The 18,236-nt window shown below is 64.6% G+C and overlaps 1 protein-coding gene across 2 annotated transcripts in view; it reads left to right on the top strand.

Annotated features, from left to right (window-relative positions):
• Window positions 1-18,236, top strand: part of ABR (ABR activator of RhoGEF and GTPase) — a 103,610-nt gene that overhangs the window by 20,994 nt on the left and 64,380 nt on the right. The window contains exon 1 of one of the 2 annotated variants that reach the window (XM_073315150.2): window positions 15,982-16,608. The exons of the other annotated variant lie outside the window; for it this stretch is intronic. Within the exon in view, the coding sequence (XP_073171251.1) occupies window positions 16,548-16,608 (61 nt within the window). The 5' untranslated portion in view covers window positions 15,982-16,547. Of the gene's footprint in view, window positions 1-15,981; window positions 16,609-18,236 lie in introns of those variants that run through there. 2 annotated transcript variants of the gene reach the window in all.

Raw genomic sequence — 18,236 nt, forward strand, 5'->3', positions numbered from 1 at the left:
GGGGAAGAAATACATTCTGGTGGTGGTAGATTTTGCCACCCGCTACCCCGAGGCAGTGCCCTTAGCTTCCATTGAAGCAGACACCGTGGCCGATGCGCTCCTGACCATTTTCAGCCGAGTGGGGTTCCCCAAGGAAGTCTTGACAGACCAAGGCTCCAACTTCATGTCGGCCCTGCTCCGGTGTTTGTGGGAGAAATGTGGGGTCCGGCACGACTGGGCCTCAGCTTATCACCCCCAGTCCAATGGGCTGGTGGAGAGGTTTAACGGGACGCTAAAGATGATGCTGAAAACCTTTATGGACCAGCACCCGCAGGATTGGGACAAGTACTTACCGCACCTGCTGTTCGCGTACAGGGAGGTGCCCCAGGAGTCGACCGGATTTTCGCCTTTCGAACTGCTATATGGAAGGAGGGTGAGGGGCCCCCTGGACCTGATGAGAGACGAGTGGGAGGGGAAGGCCACTCCCGATGGAGAGTCAGTGGTGGAGTATGTCCTGATCTTCCGAGAGAGACTGGCTGAACTCATGGGCCTGGCCAGGGAGAATCTGGCCAGAGCCCAGAGGAAGCAGAAGGTCTGGTATGACCGCACAGCACAGGCCCGTGCCTACGCCACCGGGGATCCGGTGATGGTTCTCATCCCAGTGAGAAAGAACAAACTACAGGCCGCCTGGGAGGGCCCTTTCAAGGTCGTCAAGCAGCTCAATGAGGTAAACTATGTGGTGGAGCTGTCGAACCGGGCGCACCACCGCCGGGTGTACCATGTGAATATGATGAAGCCATATTATGCCAGGGGGAATGTGGTGTTGGCCGTGTGTGGACAGTGGGAAGAGCAGGGAAATGACCCTTTAGTAGATCTATTCCCTGGGACCAGAGCTGGTTCCCCGCTGGAAACAATTCCCCTCTCGGATCAGCTAACCCCTGCCCAGCAAGCTGAGGTCAGGGAGGTGCTGCATCTGTACCGACAGCTGTTTTCCAACCAGCCTGGACGCACTAATCTGACTGTCCACCGGGTGCAGACAGGGTCGCACCCGCCGATAAGATGCTCCCCCTTCCGAGTCACAGGGAAAACTGCTCAGGACCTGGAAAGAGAGGTCCGGGACATGCTGGCTTTGGGGGTGATCCAGCCATCGGCCAGCCCTTGGGCCTCGCCGGTGGTGCTGGTCCCCAAAAAGGACGGGTCGGTCCGGTTCTGTGTGGACTATCGGAAGCTCAATGCCATCACTGTATCTGATGCCTACCCCATGCCCAGGCCGGACGAGCTCCTAGACAAGCTGGGAGGAGCTCGGTACCTTACCACCATGGACCTTACAAAGGGCTACTGGCAAGTGCCGCTGGATGCAGATGCCCGACTGAAATCGGCCTTTATCACCCCTCTGGGGCTCTATGAGTTCCTGACCCTGCCTTTCGGCCTCAAGGGAGCGCCGGCCACCTTCCAGCGCCTGGTGGACCAGCTACTGAGGGGGATGGAGAGTTTTGCCGTGGCGTATATTGATGACATCTGTGTCTTTAGCCAGACCTGGGAGGACCACGTGTCCCAGGTTAGACAAGTGCTGGACCGACTCCAGGGGGCTGGGCTGACTGTAAAAGCGGAGAAGTGCAAGGTGGGGATGGCGGAAGTATCTTACCTGGGCCATCGGGTGGGGAGCGGCCGCCTAAAGCCGGAACCAGCCAAGGTGGAGGTGATCAGAGACTGGCCCGCTCCCCACACCAAAAAGCAGGTCCAAGCCTTTATTGGGATGGCAGGATACTACCGAAGATTTGTGCCCCACTTTAGCGCCATAGCCACCCCCATCACTGAGCTATGCAAGAAGGGGAAGCCAGACAAGGTGGTCTGGACCGAGCAGTGCCAGGTGGCTTTCCGGGCGCTGAAGGAGGCTCTGGTCAGTGGCCCAGTTCTGGCAAACCCAGACTTTGACAAGCCCTTTGTGGTGTTCACCGACGCCTCTGACACGGGACTGGGGGCGGTGTTAATGCAGGAGGATGAAAAGGGGGAGAGACACCCCATCGTGTACCTGAGCAAGAAGTTGCTACCCCGGGAGCAACACTACGTGGCCATCGAGAAGGAGTGCCTGGCCATGGTGTGGGCCCTCAAGAAACTAGAGCCCTATCTCTTCGGGCGACACTTCACCGTCTACACCGACCACTCTCCCCTGACCTGGCTGCGCCAGATGAAAGGAGCCAACGCCAAACTCCTGAGATGGAGCCTGCTCCTGCAGGATTACGACATGGACGTGGTCCACGTGAAGGGAAGTGCCAACCTGATAGCGGATGCGCTGTCCCGGAGAGGGGGCCCCGAACTTCCCCAGGTCACTGGTCAGCGTGACCCCGCTCAGTTCAGTCTCGAAGGGGGGAGAGATGTGACGATGTGACTCAGCAGGGAGGGGGGAGTGTTGACCTGGGAATGTGCCCTGGGGATGGGAGACCTGAGAACCTGTCACCTGAGCCAGGAGGGGGAGGGGGAGGTGACACCTCTGCCCAGGAATGTGAACAGAGGCTGCAGCAGGGAACCTGCTGGGTGGGTTTAGTTTCAGTTTGGGGCTGGGTGGAGGAACACAGGGAACCCCAGGGCTGGGGTCTAAGCTCCCTGCTCCCCCAGAAGGACTTGACTGAGGGGTCCTGGTTGTACCCACAAGCTCTGTTGTGGACTGTGTTCCTGTTGTCCAATAAACCTTCTGTTTTACTGGCTGGCTGAGAGTCTCAGTGGATCCCAGGAAGAGGGGTGCAGGGCCTGGACTCCCCCACACTCCGTGACAGGCTGGCACACCCATTGGCAGCTCTTTGCCCTGGGCGGCGAGTGCAGCTGACGCTGGAGAGCTGGGATCCCTGACAGCCAATTAGCTGTTGGGAGGTTCTCGTGCTGTTGACAAACTTGTAGCCGGCAACAGCAAACAGCAGCTATCTGCCGCGGGCCGCATTGTGCTCCCGCTGCACCAAACCAGCACAGCCAGTTTTTCCGCCTCTCCAGGAACTGGGTAGGGCAGAACATGTGGCTTGATCACTCCCTGAACTCCCCCGGGGAGGCTGGCCTCTCGTTGGCCTCCCCTGGAGACAGAAAGAAGAAGACTCTGTGCCCGGTGGCGTCTGCCACCCCAGCTAGTCAGGAGAGAGCAGCTTTGTCTGTGTGGGAATGGGAGCTACCAGATCCCAGCCGGGCTCTAGTGATCACATCAGCTTCCTTAATATTCCCCTGTCCTAAGCCATTGTGCAGAGTTGGTGGGTGCTGCTAAACAGCTGCTGTGTCCCGCCCCAGAGATGGCTGCCTTTCTGTGGTGAGAGGAGGGATTTCTCTGTGTATTTGGTTTTGGATCTCTCAGGGTGAGGTGTGCCGGCGCTGGGCTTTGTTCAGTGGCATGAGTCCTGTAGATCTCTGTGTGCGCTGTCCCTGCCGGGCACGTCTGTAGTGAACGCAGCCTGTCTCTCGTGCTGCTCCCTCAGTCTGGGTCAGGCAGGCCTGTGCTGGTGCAGCTGTGGGAGCCCGGAGCGGTGGAAGCCGTGGCCGCTGGGCTCTGCGGTAGGGCAGCTCTGTGTGGGCAGCTGGTAGCGGGCAGACTCCTGTCCCCTGTCAGTGCTGCAGCTAGAGGAACCTACAGGTGATAACCCTGGTCTCTCTTGCCTCTAGCGTGTGCTTCCCCTTCTCCAGACTTCCAAGGAACCCACGGCGTCGTGGTGGCTTCCCCCGGGAATCTGCCACAGCCCCACATATGGGCCCCAGGCATGGTAACTACAGGACCGTGGGTCTGGGCCATGCCTGTGCCCAGGGCGGAGCATTAGACTGGGCTTCCTGCAGCTCTGGGTGGGGGACAGGAGCAATCTCCTGCCTGGCTGGGCTCTCGCTCTGGGTGACTGCCACAGTGCAGACCATGCCCCCCCGCCCCGGCTCCATGGCTGGCTGACCCGGGAGAAGTCCCTTTGTTGGCTGGCGGTGGGTGTGTTAATGGAGGGGTTGCGGATGGTTCAGGCCTGGTCCCATCCCAAACCAGCCCTGCGGGCGCTGGCCACAGGCAGCTCAGTGCTCTGGGCCGAGGGATGGGGATTTAGTCTCCAGCCTTGTCCCCCTGAGCTCCGGGCTCCGCTGAGGCAGGGTGAGCGGGGCAGGTCACATGGCAGCTGGAGGAGAGGACTTGCACAAGGAGCACAGAAATAGCAATGTGTGGGTTGGGCGGCTACGGCTAAACGGGCACTGAGCAAAACAAGGAGCGAGGGAGACGGGCTGATCCTGGCCAGCGATTACAGGGGTCCCTGCTTCCCAGAGCCTGACACACTGGAGTTTCGCACACTGGACAGCAGTGTCCTGGGGGGGGCCCAGAGTTCCAGGGCCTGGGCTGTGTCTGGGAGGGACCCCCAGAGCTATAGGGGCCAGGCTGTGTCTGGGGGGGACCCCCAGAGTTCCAGGCTCCGGGCTGTGTCTGGGGGGGACCCCCAGAGCTATAGGGGCCATGCTGTGTCTGGGGGGGACCCCCAGAGTTCCAGGCTCCGGGCTGTGTCTGGGGGGGACCCCCAGAGCTATAGGGGCCAGGCTGTGTCTGGGGGGGACCCCCAGAGTTCCAGGCTCCGGGCTGTGTCTGGGGGGGACCCCCAGAGCTATAGTGGCCAGGCTGTGTCTGGGGGGAACCCCCAGAGTTCCAGGCGCCGGGCTGTGTCTGGGGGGGACCCCCAGAGCTATAGGGGCCAGGCTGTGTCTGAGGGGGACCCCCAGAGTTCCAGGCACCGGGCTGTGTCTGGGGGGGACCCCCAGAGCTATAGGGGCCAGGCTGTGTCTGAGGGGGACCCCCAGAGTTCCAGGCACCGGGCTGTGTCTGGGGGGGACCCCCAGAGCTATAGGGGCCAGGCTGTGTCTGGGGGGGACCCCCAGAGTTCCAGGCACCGGGCTGTGTCTGGGGGGGACCCCCAGAGCTATAGGGGCCAGGCTGTGTCTGGGGGGGACCCCCAGAGTTCCAGGTACTGGGCTGTGTCTGGGGGGACCCCCAGAGCTATAGGAGCCAGGCTGTGTCTGGGGGGGACCCCCAGAGTTCCAGGCTCCGGGCTGTGTCTGGGGGGGACCCCCAGAGTTCCAGGCACTGGGCTGTGTCTGGGGGGGACCCCCAGAGCTATAGGGGCCAGGCTGTGTCTGGGGGGGACCCCCAGAGTTCCAGGCGCTGGGCTGTGTCTGGGGGGGACCCCCAGAGCCATATGGGCCAGGCTGTGGTATTGAAGGGCTTTGGGCACTGTCTGCATGAGGGTTTGTTGCTAAAAGTAGGCTCCCTCCAGAGGGGCTGAAGCTGCACTAGCCTTGTGTAGAGTGCTGCTTTGGAGGGGGCATTTGGGGACGGGGCTGGAGGGGGCGGCTGGAGAGGGTGGCTGGGGAGGGGGTGGCAGGCAGCCGGCGGCATTTTAAACACAGCATCTCTTACCCCTGCTCAGAAAAGAGCTGTGGCTCATGGTGCCCTCATCCACCCCCAGCAGCCCCTCTCTGCCCCTGGTCTGGCTGCACCGGTTGGATGTTGGGCGGGAGGAGGCCTGGTTTACACCATGGTACGCCCGCCCGGGAGAGTAACAAACTGGCTGAGCTGCCGAGAAACTCCACAACGCCTCTGAGCTGCATGAAATGGCTTTGTAGGGACTGAAATCCCCGGCGCTCGCCAGCTCCCCCAGGCTCTGCCTTCCCTCCTGCTCCCCTGCCCCCTTCTGAACCGGCTGCCTCGGCCTGGAAAGCCCTGCTGGAGATGTTCTCTGGCCGCACGCCGAGGGGCAGAGCCCCTGCGAGGCCCCTGGAGCCTGCCCCCCAGCCGTGCACGAGGACGGCCCCGCCTCGTGGAGAACGAGCTGCTGTCTGCCAGGGTGAAAAGGGGATTGAGACCCCACCACCCCGAGCGAGGCTGGCATGGGGGGGTGCTTGGCTGAGTCATTTCGCCCAGGCTGGCTGGGTGGCGGCAGCTGCCCCTCGCCCACCCATTCCAGCCGGCTGGACGGCCCCCGGGCGTATGGGAAGGAATCAAGCCCAGGATTGGGGGAGGCAGGGTGCTGGTTCTGGGGCTATTAGCACGCGGAATAGTCTCCCCATGAAAACCCTGCAGCTTTGTTCGCTCGGCTGGGCAGAGCCCTGGGGAATGTGCTGTAGGGAACAGTCCTGCCCTGGTGCTGGCTGGGTCCCTTCCAGCATCTCTGACCCTGCGCAGAGCAGAGCAGGCTGGGCTGGGAGGCCGTGCGGCGTACAGGAGGGGTCTGCAGAGAGGAGGGCTCTGTGTGTGCAGCCCAGGGGGCCGTGTGAAAGCAGAGAGCTGCTCACCTGGGAAGCCGGGAACCACAGGGTCGGTGTGACTCTGCAGCTCTGTGTGAATGCTCCGCGGTGCAGAGGGCGCTGGATAAACAGGAAGAGCTGCAAGGGGGTAGCGGGTGGGGTTGGTGTTATGGGTGGGATCGGGTCAGAAGAAATACACCTGGATCGCATGCCGGGGCCGTGTGTTACGGAAACGTGTATTGGGCCTGGCTGGGGGAGTGTGTGCGCCGATGCACTAACCTTGTGCCAGCGAGATGCACGCCTGGTCAGTCACGTGCCCAAGGCCCCGATTCAGGCGTGTAGCTGCAGCAGCGTGGGTGTAGAAACGGCGTGGCCCACGTGCACACCGGCGTGTTCTTGCCCTGCTGACGCTGGCAGTCCCCATTCTATCCAGCGTGATTAACCTCAGGCGCCAGTCCCGCTCCGTGCCCTGTTGTGCTAGGTCTGGGCACACACGGCCTAGGGGGTGGGATGAAGGCAGCACGGGCGAGCTCACGCCACGGGCCCTGGCCTGCCCTGGTAGAGGGCCGCTCAGTCTTGAGGGCCGTTTGGCCCGTTTCCTCCCTGGTGAGCGTGCGGACGAGGCCATGAAGTCGTGGCATTCGTGACGTCCATGCTCATCCCTGCCAACCTCCAGATATGTTTCATGAGGGTCATTAAACAGCCACCAGCCTCTTGCTCCCCGGGGCTGGGGTCGAACCAGTAGCTGAGAGTTCCTCCCTGCCTGGCATCTCCTGATCCAGCCAGTGGGGCTCCCTCTCTTGCCTTCCTGGTTCTGGGGAACATGCTAGAGCCTGACCCCTGCTTGATGATCAGCCTGACAGCCCATCTCCCATGGGGCCAGCCAGGCTGCAGCAGCCGCCTGCCTGTTGGCCTCAGTGGCCGTATGGAGAAGCCTGGAGTCCCAGCCCAGGCTTCCCTGCAGAGCAGGGTCCCTTCCCCTGGGGGTGCGGCGTGACTTGCAGGGCTGACGTCTCCCAGCTCCCTTCCTGCAGGCAGAGTGACCACATCTGCGTCATTGTCTGCTCCCCTCCCACAGCGGTGTGGGGGCTGGGGCGTGGGAGGTTTCTCTCCCCCACTTCGCTGTGGGTCCCTGCTGGCTGAGGAGAGCAGCATAGCCAGCTTCTGCAGGGAGCTGGGCCCTGCCCCCCTTGCTGGAGGGGGCGACTGCAGTGTCCTGTCAGTGTGTTTCTGCAGTGGGTCTTCTGCCCCAGCCCCCAGGCACTGTGTGTATGTGTGCGGGGAGTGACCTTCAGTGCCTGGCCGGGGAAGAAATGCCTGTAAACCGGCTGTCCCGGGGTGACTGAAACCCCAGTGACACTGTTGGCTTTGCAGAGCGCCTGCTGTGGAAGGGTAGACGCAGAGGCCCGTGGTTGGGCGGGGGGTGGGGGGGGGAGATGGGCCTGCATGTGACTGGTGGGAGCAGCAATTATAACCACCCCCTCAGCCGCCCCGATGATGTCTCTGCAAGTGGCATGCAAAAGCCATTTGCAGCTGTGGCAGGGCTCTGCGACCACAGGGGCCCTGCTGCGTGGGGCAGCCTGCTGCACGGGCCAGAAGCTCCCGGTCTGGTTGGTGTGTTCAGTGTCTCGCTGCCTCTGGGCGGGTGTGAGATGCACCTTGAGCCAGCTGTCCTTGCGTGCTGCTCGCCTGCTCGGTGGAGGAGGTGGGAGGTGAGCGGTTTCCTGCTACGAGCGGGGAGACGTGTGCACTGCATGCATGGCAGAGATCCTGTCCTGGCCCTCCTCCCCGATCTGCATGGTGCAGGGGGCTGATGCGTGTCTTCATCAGGCTGGAGTTCCGTGCTAGCAGGTCTGGGCACGCTCGCCCCCCCACCGCACGATAGCCTGCCCCTCCGCACACGTGTGCACGCACACTGCTGGCTTTAGCTCTGCACGGGGACCCAGCCTGTGGCTTTGCTGCTCTCTGGTTCTGGCGCTGTTCCCGGGCGGCCCGGAACCCTCCCGGGGGACCGCCCAAGAAGGGGGGTCTCTGCTCCTCTAGTGGCTGGCTCTGCCCCCGGGGAGGATAGGCTGAGCAAGGGTCTCCCCACCCTTTGGAGCAATGGCGGAATTTCCCCAGAGGCACTGAGGTGCTGTCCCGTCCCAGCTGCCCTGGGGGAGTGGGGTGGCCCGGCGAAGGCCTGTCTGGTGGTGGTAACCTTTGAAGCAGGCACTGCCGGCCGGGATCAGACCTGAGGTCCCGCTGGGCCGATGTCCCGTCTCTGCCCGTGGCACCCAGCTGTGTGCCAGAGATGCCTGATTGGACAGTGCTGGGCAGAGATGCTGGGCCTGCCTGGCACTATCCCTGCAGCAGGAGCCTTCCCTTTGCTCTGCCCCCCTGGGGTCTGCATGGCGCAGTGGGATGCTGCCGTGTTCTCCCTGGAGGGCTCAGGGATGTGGCCCCAGGAGAGGAGAGTCAGGGGGCTGATGTGGCAGCAGCAGGCTGGATGCCCCATGGGCCAGGGAGAAGGTCTCGTGCAGTCTCTCGCCGTGGTGGGGAGCCGCCTGTGGAGTTAGGGGCTGGAGCTGAGAGAGCAGTGCCCCCTGCCTGTGCCCCAGCTGACCTCTCTTGCCCCACGTCCCGAGGCAGGGGCTGGTCCATCCTCCCCTGCCGCTTCCCCCTCCCATACTTATGCCAGAGCTGTTCCCTTGCATCATTCCAGCTCTGGCTGCCCCGGTGGGATCCAGTCCCTGACGCCTGCCTCCCTGGCTTTCCCGTTCTGGGCCAGAGCCAAGCTGAGTGCAAGGTCGGGCCTGGTTCAGACGCCCATCGTGCGGCTGCCTGCTCCAAAGCCCGGGGAGTTCCCGCTGAATGGCCAGGTGTCACGGAGTGGGGGGGAGTCCAGGCCCTGCACCCCTCTTCCTGGGATTCCCTGTGACTCTCAGCCAGCCAGTAAAACAGAAGGTTTATTGGACAACAGGAACACAGTCCAAAACAGAGCCACCCAGGACCCCTCAGTCAAGTCCTTCTGGGGGAGCAGAGAGCTTAGACCCCAGCCCTGGGGTTCCCTGCGTTCCTCCACCCAGCCCCAAACTGAAACTAACCCCCCCCAGCAGGCTCTCTCCTGCAGCCTGTCTTCACATTCCTGGGCAGAGGTGTCACCTCCCCCGCCCCCTCCTGGCTCAGGTGACAGACTCTCAGGTCTCCCATCCCCAGGGCACATTCCCAGGGCAACACTCCCCCCTCCCTGCTGCGTCCCATCCTCACACCAGGTCAGCAGCTGCTCCTGGGCACGGGCAGGGTTCATGCTGCCGTTCCCTGGGGGACCTTTGCTGGCAGGGCGGGCGTGGCAGAGGAGCGCGAGCCCCTCGGAAAGGGAGTGTCTGGTTCTAGGGCAGGCTGGGGGCCCTGGCACATGGGGCGATCGCTCTGTGAACTGGAATGGGGGGTATTTCCACTTGCGGTGCTCCCTTCCTTAGGTACCCAGGTGTCACGGCGTCCCCGGGCGTTGCTCTGGAACTGCTCCCTACAAAGCCAGGCAGGACTCTGGGGAAGTCTCCTTTCTGCAAGCAGCCTGTCTGCAGGACACACAGCTCACACAGCTTCCACCTTCCTGGGTCTGGCCTCGGAGCATTCAGCTTCCTCTGCCCCTCCGTGCGCTTCCCACAGCGAGTCCGCCCAGGCGGGGTCCTGGGGAAGCCAGAGGGTCCTGCCCCCCAACTCCGCAGTCAGACGGGACTCTCAGCCAGCCAGTAAAACAGAAGGTTTATTAGATGACAGGAACATGGTCTAACACAGAGCTTGTAGGTACAGAGAACAGGACCCCTCAGCTGGGTCCATTTTGGGGGGCAGTGAGCCAGACAACCACGTCTGCCCTTCACTCCATGTCCCAGCCAGCCCCAAACTGAAACTCCCTCCAGCCCCCCCTCCTCTGGGCTTTGTCCCTTTCCTGGGCCAGGAGGTCACCGGATTCCTTTGTTCTCCAACCCTTCAGCTCTCACCTTGCAGGGGGGAAGGCCCAGGCCATCAGTTGCCAGGAAACAGGGTGTCGGCCATTCTCTGTGTCCAGACCCCTGCACACACCTGCCCCCTAGGGCTTTGCAACGATCATACACCCTTACCCCACCCCCTAGATACTTAAGAACTGCCTAGGGGAAACTGAGGCACCCCCACACTATTCAGAGGAAACATTAAGAACAGTCCCGCTTCGTCACACCAGGTACCACAGTGAAGAGGGCCAGTTGAGCACCGAGGATAATGGGCAGTGTGTGGCCAAAGCAATGCCCACAGGGCATTGCTGAGAACCATGGGTCAGGATGGCTTGGGGCTGGCAGAAGCCTCCCTGCATCCCCATCCCTCGAGCTTTGGGTGCGGTCTGGCTGCAGTGGGGCTGGAGCCAGAGCCTGGCTGTTATCGGCGTGAGTGAGCCGGAGCAGACAGGGCTGCATGGGGGTGGTGGAGAGCGTGACTCGTGGCCTCCCCCCAAGGCCAGAGGGCAGCCAGGCCCGGGTGGGGCGTGGGCAGCAAGGCCTCTGTGTTCTCCCTGGCACCATGAGACGGAGGCTGGAAGCAGATTCCAGAGACCGAGCCGGGCGGGGAGCTCAGAGGCGACTCAGCTGATGGTGCGGTCTGGGGTAGCCGCTCGCCCACCCACCCTGGGCTAGAGGGGCACCTCCATCCCTGCTCTGACTGGTGCGGTGTGTCCGTGATGCTGGCTGCGGTGCCACGGCCTCCCCGAGGGGGGGGTTGGGGGCTGGTGTTTTCTCCCCGTCCCCTCAGGCGCTCCCTGGCGCTGGCCATTGGGCAGGGCCTGGCCGCGCTGTGGTTCCTCGCTGAGCTAAGCTGAAGGCTTCCCGAGCCTGGTGGGCGGCTGGGTCTGTGGCCCTTTGCTCTGTGGGTTTGTGCCGCAGTTTGGCTCTGCATCACTGGGATCAGGCCACAAGGTGACGCTCACTGGGGAGCCTGCCGAGGCTGCGGTTACCAGACTTGCCGAGGGTGGGGGAGCTATGTCCTTAAAGCGGCAATGGGCTCAGGGAGAGGGAAGCTCTGTCCTGCCTGATCCCCTGTAGCCTTCCGTACTGCCCAGCGGCTGGCAGGGCAGAGCCTGCGGCACGGGGCTGGGGAGGAGCCGGGCTGGATGGGGTCAGACGGGGCATTGCGGTGTCGTGTAGCCCCATCCCGCTGCAGGCGGCGGAGAAAAGCCGGAGCAGTTTGCAGCCCAGGGCGGCGTGTGGCCTTGGCAGATGTGAGTGTAGCAGCCTGGCACGTGGCAGTGACTCTTCAAAGATCCACCCCCTCCTCCCGCCCCTGCAGCGAATCCCAGCAGGATGACGGTGGCTGTTTCTATGGTGCTTTCGCCCCGCAGGGGCCCTGGAGGGCTTCGTGCCCATCGCTGGCAGCGTTCTTAATGAGGCACATAGGGAGAAGTGCGGCCACCTCTGGTGTGGGGCGCAGCAGTGCAGCGTAAGGGCAGGGGAATGCTGTGTGCTCTTGAGAGTGCTGGGGGGCGGAATGGAGCTGGGGTCCCCCCAGTCTGCTGGGGGCCATCGCCTCATGCCAAGCGGGTGCCGCTGACCCCAGAATCCAGGCTCCTGTCGGCCTCCGAGCGGAGAGGCTCCTTGTCCTGCAAATGGCTCCCCTGCATAGCCCCTGCACTGGAGGGAGGGGGTCTGGCCACAGCTAGTCTGTGCGCAGGCCAGAGCGGGGCGCTAGAGAGCAGGGCAGGTGCTCCTTACCCTGCTGGCCCGGAGCACAGATCCAGAACAGGACCTTGCCCTGGGGCCTGAGGTCCCTGCACTGGCCTGTGAGCGAGCGGGGGGAGCTCTGCTTGCCTGGCCATGGAGGCCTGTGGTCCCCCCTCCGGACTCTGTTACGCTGTGTGTGCAGGGGGACACTGGCTGCGTGCGGGGAGCTGCTCAGATCCGTACAGAGCCTGGTGTGAGGCCTGGATAACTGCAGCTCTCTGCGCGTCATCCCGGCCTGCACCTTGTGCTGGTGATTCACCGCCTGGTGACTCACTGCTCAGCTTGGCAATGAGCCCCAGCGGGGACTCTGGTGCTGATCCAACCTGCCAGCCCAGGCGGGGCAGCCTGGGCCTCTCGTGGGGATGCAGAGCGGTGCCTGGCGCTGGGGCTGTGTCGATCCTGCTAGCGGCTCCGGGCTCCCCGCCATGATGGCTTTCCCCTAGCATAGTCACCAGCCTCCTTTCCCTGGGCCCAGGGCACTGCCCCCCCGCCACTGCCATTGGCCCGGTGAGTGCTGTGGGGGCAGGGGGCTGAACTCAACCCAGACATGAGACCTCCCCCAGCTGGCCATGGGTGGAACGGGGTGGGGGGGGCAGGGCAGCCCTTGGTTAGCCTGGGCGAGGAGCAGGTAGGATGGCACACAGCGAGAGACGGGGACGGGGGACTGACCTAACCCCAGGGCTGTCTGGGAATGCACAGGTCCCCCCAAACGCATGGTCCTTGGCGCGGCACCGCCCAATGTCTGGGTGCTCTCGGCTAGAGCGTAACCACCGGGGGCAGGTGCTCAGACTTGGGGATGGGAGATGCCAGGGGCCAGAGGGCACCAGCCAGTTCCTCCTAGTTCCTCCTGTGTATCGCAGCGAGCCACCAGCCCTACCCTCATGGCCAGCCGCCGGCCAGCTTTAGCCAAAGGAGGGAGGCCTGTGATGGCAGGGAGGTGATTTGGGGCGATATGCCCAGGCAAGGGCACACAGGGAGGGCTGGCCGGGGCCCTGCTCTCTGGCCACGTGCCCAGGACTGCGCAGAGAGCCCCAGGGGAGGCTAGCGGCCCTGGGGCTGCGAGGACCCAGGCTACGCTGGGCAATGATGGCAGATGGGAATCGGGTGCCGGGGAGGGTATGGGGGGCTGCTTGTGCCGCTGCTCCAGCTCCTCCCAAGCCAGCCCAGTCAGGTGCTGGCTGGCCAGTGAGCAATAGCAGTGCACCGGGGAGATTGCCTGGGCGTGGGGAAGGGCCCTGTGCCTTGCAGCCCCTGCACTGCCAAAGCTCTCTGAAAAGCCACGCTGCCCGCCTCGGGTCCTGCTTGGTGACTGGCAGCTCGGGCTGGGGCACAGGCTTCTCCCGGACCGTGCCACTCCTGGTGCCCGTCAAGGGTGCGTAGCCCACGCCCTGTGCCTTTGGATTAGCCATGGCCGAGAGGCCCGCTGGCCGTGTTTGGTGCACCACGCTGAGCACCGTGAGGCGAGCGTGAGCCGGGTCTGCCGGGACAGAACCGTGGCCTGGGGAGGTGTGCGGGGGGGACAGGCTGTGCCCTGGGATGGGCCTGGGGAAGGCCTGCCCACGGCATGGGGCTGGTGCCCTGTAACGCTGCTTGGCGCGGGCACTTCGGTCTGAGCGGCTCCCCGCCCCCTCCAAGCCAGGCCCTGGTGTGTAACCCTCTGCCCCAGCGCCTGGCTCCCGCTGTGGGCATGACCGGGTCCAGCCACGGCTGGGACAGTGGGGGGAGCGCTCTCCCCGCGGGACGGCTGGGTGTGGGATCGCTGCCAGTCCCGCGCCTCGGGACAGGCAGGCAGATGCGCCCGCACGAGCTGCACCAGGGCAGGCTCCGGGTTGCACGCTTGGCTGGCCTGCTGACATATTGGGGTTGATGGCTCAGGCAGTTCACATTTCCTTGGGCTACAAGCAGAGCGGGGTGGATGTTTAACTCCTTCCTGTCCGAGCTCTGGGTAGCAGAACTGGGGCTGACAGGGCTGGAGCGCAGAGCAGTGGGTCTGGCATCTCTGCGTCCTAGCTCGGGGGATGGCCCAGGTGGGCTGGCTGCTCGGTGCCCGGAGTGGGACATGTCTGGCGGGGCGGAAGCTGTGCTTGGACATGGAGCTGGCATGGCCCTGGGTGGGGCCCGGGGAGCCCGCTCCATGGTGAGGCGTCAGGCACTGCTCTCTCCCAAGCCCAGGGAGTGGAGCTGGCCCAAGTCTCCGCCCGATGGCAGCTCCTCTTCTGGTGCCTCTGCCCTGGTGCAAGGCGTGGTGCACGTGGGGACAGGCACTGGTGTCTGTGGACTCCTGTCTCGCTCTCGATGCTTCGGCGGGGTCTTGTTCTGCTGCTGGGACCGACAGCCTTTCTCCTAGGGCTGCCGGTGGGGGATGGGAGGGAGTGGTCTGTGTCCCTTGCAGTAGGAGCACCCCTCCGAGGCTGTCAGTCTGTGGAGCTCTCAGTGCTTTATGTGGGGTGGGAACGTATCATCCCTGTTCACAGGAGGGAAACTGAGGCACAGAGCCAGGCAGTGACTTGGCCACGGGCACCCAGCAAGTCGGTGGGAGAGCTGGGAATGGAACCCAGGCGTCCTGTCCCCATTCCCCTAGTGTAGGCGACCTGCTCGGGGCTGTCCTGCTTGGGCCGGAGTTTGTGCAATGGGTTCATGGGGTGAGGGGAAGGATAGGAGAGCTGCTGGCAAGGCTGCTTGAAGGCGGCGGCATCCCCCGACTGAAGGGAGCAGCCAGCTGGGGGAGCTCCGGGCCACGGGTTAGCATATGTCCAGCGACCTCTGCAGGGCTCCCATTCAGAGCGTGCCCCTGGCTTGTTGCTGGGGGGTGGGGGGGCTGTGTCCCAGAGCATTGCTGGCTCTGTGCTACCATTCCCGTGACCCTGGGCCATTGGGCTTGGTGTCCCCCACCCAGGCTTCTTTCTGGAGCAGACGCAGGAGCTGTGCCAGGCCCCAGGCTGGGGGGGGGCGTCTGTCAAGTGCCTGGGCCCTCCCCAACTCCCTGCATGCTGCGTCTGGCAAACTGAGGCTGTGTGTGCCAGGCTGATCCGGCACCCTGTGCGGCAGGGCCCTCCTGGCCGGCGCACAACCCAGCGGGCAGAACCGTGCCTCGAGGGGGCTGGGGGCCCAGCGCTCGGAGGGCGTGGGGGGGGGGGTCTCATTTCAGAAGCTGCCTCTAACACGAACCACGTCCAAAGCACTAAAATGCTTGGACCCTGTCAGCTGCAGATGGGCTCGTTGGTGAGCGCAGGGTGCAGGAAACGCCGGCGCCCCTCGGTGAGGACAGCGTGAGGCCCGGAGGCAGCAGTGTCCATGCCACATCCAGGGCTGTCTGTGCCACTTCCCTGTCCTGGAGAGTGTCATGGCTGCACCTACTGTGCCCCGGCTGGGGGGGTTGGTTACCCACCGTACGCCTTCTGGCTGTGCCCGGCTGCAGTCTCGGGCCTCTCGGCCCAGGGCAGGAGGGGGCTGGCACTGACGTGCCCCGGGAAGGAGAGGAGAGGAAAGAAATGCATCTCTTAGCTGCCATGGCTGCTGTTGGCTCCAGTGACTACGAAGATGGCGATGTCCCAGGGCCTGTCGAGCTCCTCGGCTCCGCTCTCCCCACGCGCCCCATGTTCCCTCCAGGTCATTCCTTGGGACCCGTTCTCCTTGCCACTGGGGCCGTTCCCCTCTGGCCTCTTAGCTCCAGTGTGGCAGGGCCCGCTGGTGCTGGGAGGTGGCTACGTCCCTGGCTGCTCGCTGGCCTGTGTGGAATGAGTTGGCTGGTTCTCAGCCTGGCTTCCAATAGACGGGCATCACCCTGCCAGCTGGCACTACTGGCCCCCCTGGCTGGTGGACTGAAGTCATGCCCGGGCTGCCTCGAGGGGTCTTGCCAATTTGCGCTCTCAGTCTGCAGAGGGGGCACAGGGCCGGATGTCCAGGTTAGGCCACCCACAGGGCCCCTCTTGCCCCTCCCCCACCCCCTAAAAATACTCACGGCATGGCTGGGGGAGGGGGTCATCGGCCTCGAGGGATGCGGCAGACCCAGCTAACTGCCACCTGCAGCCACCTGACCATCTGGCAGTGTCTCCGCAGCCTCTTCCCCCCAAACTCGGGCAGCTGATGGTAGCCTGCGGAGCCCAGCACTGCCCCACGGCATGGGGTGCCCCCCCTTCGCCCCCAGCTGTCACCTGTCATGATGCTGAAATGCAGCCACCTCTGGGGTGCAGGGCAGCAGCCTAGCTGAGCGCCTGGGGGTGACTCTGGACGTGGCGCCGGAGCACGGAGAGAGGGGCTCGCTGCCCCCTCCCCAGCTTCCCTGCATGCGGGGCTGGCTCCGCTCCCCGCCCCATCTCCGGCGGAGGCGGGGGGAGGTGCGGGCTGCCATTGGCAGGCACTGGCGGCTCCTTCCCGGAGCGGAGCCTCTCCCCCCGGCAGGCAGCCCCGTGCTGCAGGGTAGGGGCTGGCTCGGGCTCCCCTCGCCGGCTGCCGTGACCCACTGCTGCCCGGGCTTCTGCCAGCCCGCCCCAGCCCCGCTCCCCTTGGCCCCCTCCCTGCTCCCCTCCCTCCCTCCCCTCGCCGCCTTTGTTGGGAGATGTGTCGGTGGCCAAGGATCTGACAGCCAGCCTCGCCTCGCCGAGCATGGAGCCGCTCAGCCACCGGGGCCTGGCGCGCCTCTCCTGGATCGACACCCTCTACAGCAGTACGTGTGCGCTCGGGGGGGCCGGGCTGGGCTGGGCCGGAGCCGCTGGGGTCTCCCGGCTGCGGGAGTCGGAGAGGGCTGGGAAGGATCGCTCAGGGGGCAGGGAGCCGGCTCACCTGGGGGCACGGTGCCAGGTGGGGGCACTGGCCGGCCCGGCTCCCCTCTCTGTCACTACCTGTTGTGTAACGCTGCGCTGCAGGGCCGGGTGGGTGGCAGGATCCAAGCGAAGGCGGCATCGGAGCGGGTGTCCCTTCTGCCTGCCGTCGTTAGCCGGGGGCCTGGGCTGTTCAGTGCAGCCCCCTCCCCGTGGATGCGCGCTCCTCTCCTGCTTTCTGTCACTGCAGGCTGCTCCGGGAAGCGCTTCCCCCATCCCTTGGCATTTAGACAGTGCCAGTGTTCTGGGGGCGGCACAACCCCCTGCAGCCCCCTCCTGGGCAGTCGGAGCCCGGGGCAGGTTATGTAAATGGGCAGGCTGAGCGCTGGTGCAGCGGGGTCACGCAGGTGAGCGGGGAGGATTGGGGCATCTTCCCCTGCAATCGCCCCGAGAGACCCATGCGGCTCTGTGGTGGAGATGCTCCCTCTAAGTGAGCCCACAAGAGAGGGACTGTCCATGGGGCGCGCTCTTCCTTGGGAGATGCCCTCATTTGCCTTCACCTGCGTGGCACCGGGGCGGGGGGCACAGGCTGATCCACCTGGGGAAGCACATTCAGCCATGCCCAGTTCTCAGGCCTTGCTCCTGCAGCATCGTCTGACCCTGCTCCGAGTGGGGCTGCACCTCTGGGTAGAAACACCGGAGCCATCCACGCCACGCTTCCCACGTTGCTAGCTGGGTGACCTCGGCGCCCCGAGGGGCCTAGCCCTGCACTGCCCCCATGCCTGATGCCCCCTTCCAGCGGGAGCAGGTCAGTCCCCGGCTCGCCCTGCTGGTGTCCGAGGGTCACTGGGCAGCCGTGCCCCCCGACACCGGGCCTCCCTGCCAGCCCCTGTGCCACCGGTTACGAGCTCGGGGAAGCAGGCTGGTCCCTGGGCTTGGGCTGCTTTCCTGTGCCCCCTTGTGGTAGTGGCGGGAAGATCACTGCGATGCGAGGAGTGGGAGAGAGCTCCAAGACCCGGGTCGCCGGGGACCTTTCGTGCGGTGGGGCTCGTGTGACTCTCTCGCGCTCTGCAGCGTGGCACTGGGTAGCCACCACGGCCCCAGAGAGACAGGGGCTGCCTCGGGAATGGGGCCAAGCTCCTTGCGGCCCCAGGAGGGCTCGGGCAGGGGGATCGCCCGGGTCCCTGGCTCTCGCATTGGGTCAGCGGGGAGGCCTGTCTCTGGCTGGATTTCGCAGCCCCGGGGTTGGGTCGGTGCAGCAAGCACCTCAGGCGGGTGGGCATCAGAACATGCCCTGGCAGTGGTGCAGCAAGCGGGTAAGCTCCCCCACCCACCCGCAAGGCTGTGTGCTGAGAGCCCCGGACTTCTGGGTTCTGTTCCCGCCTCTGTGGCTGCCTTGCTGTGTGGCCTGGGGCGGGTGCCGTGGTTTCTCCCCATGTCAGGCAGGGCTGAGGCCTGAGAAGTGCTTTGAGGTGCTTTGCAGGTGGGGCGAGCGCAGTGCACCCCCCAGCAGGGCCAGCGCTGGAGAGCCCCC

This window comes from Lepidochelys kempii, chromosome 17 (assembly GCF_965140285.1).
Source record: "Lepidochelys kempii isolate rLepKem1 chromosome 17, rLepKem1.hap1, whole genome shotgun sequence".
Classification (NCBI taxonomy): domain Eukaryota; kingdom Metazoa; phylum Chordata; order Testudines; family Cheloniidae; genus Lepidochelys; species Lepidochelys kempii.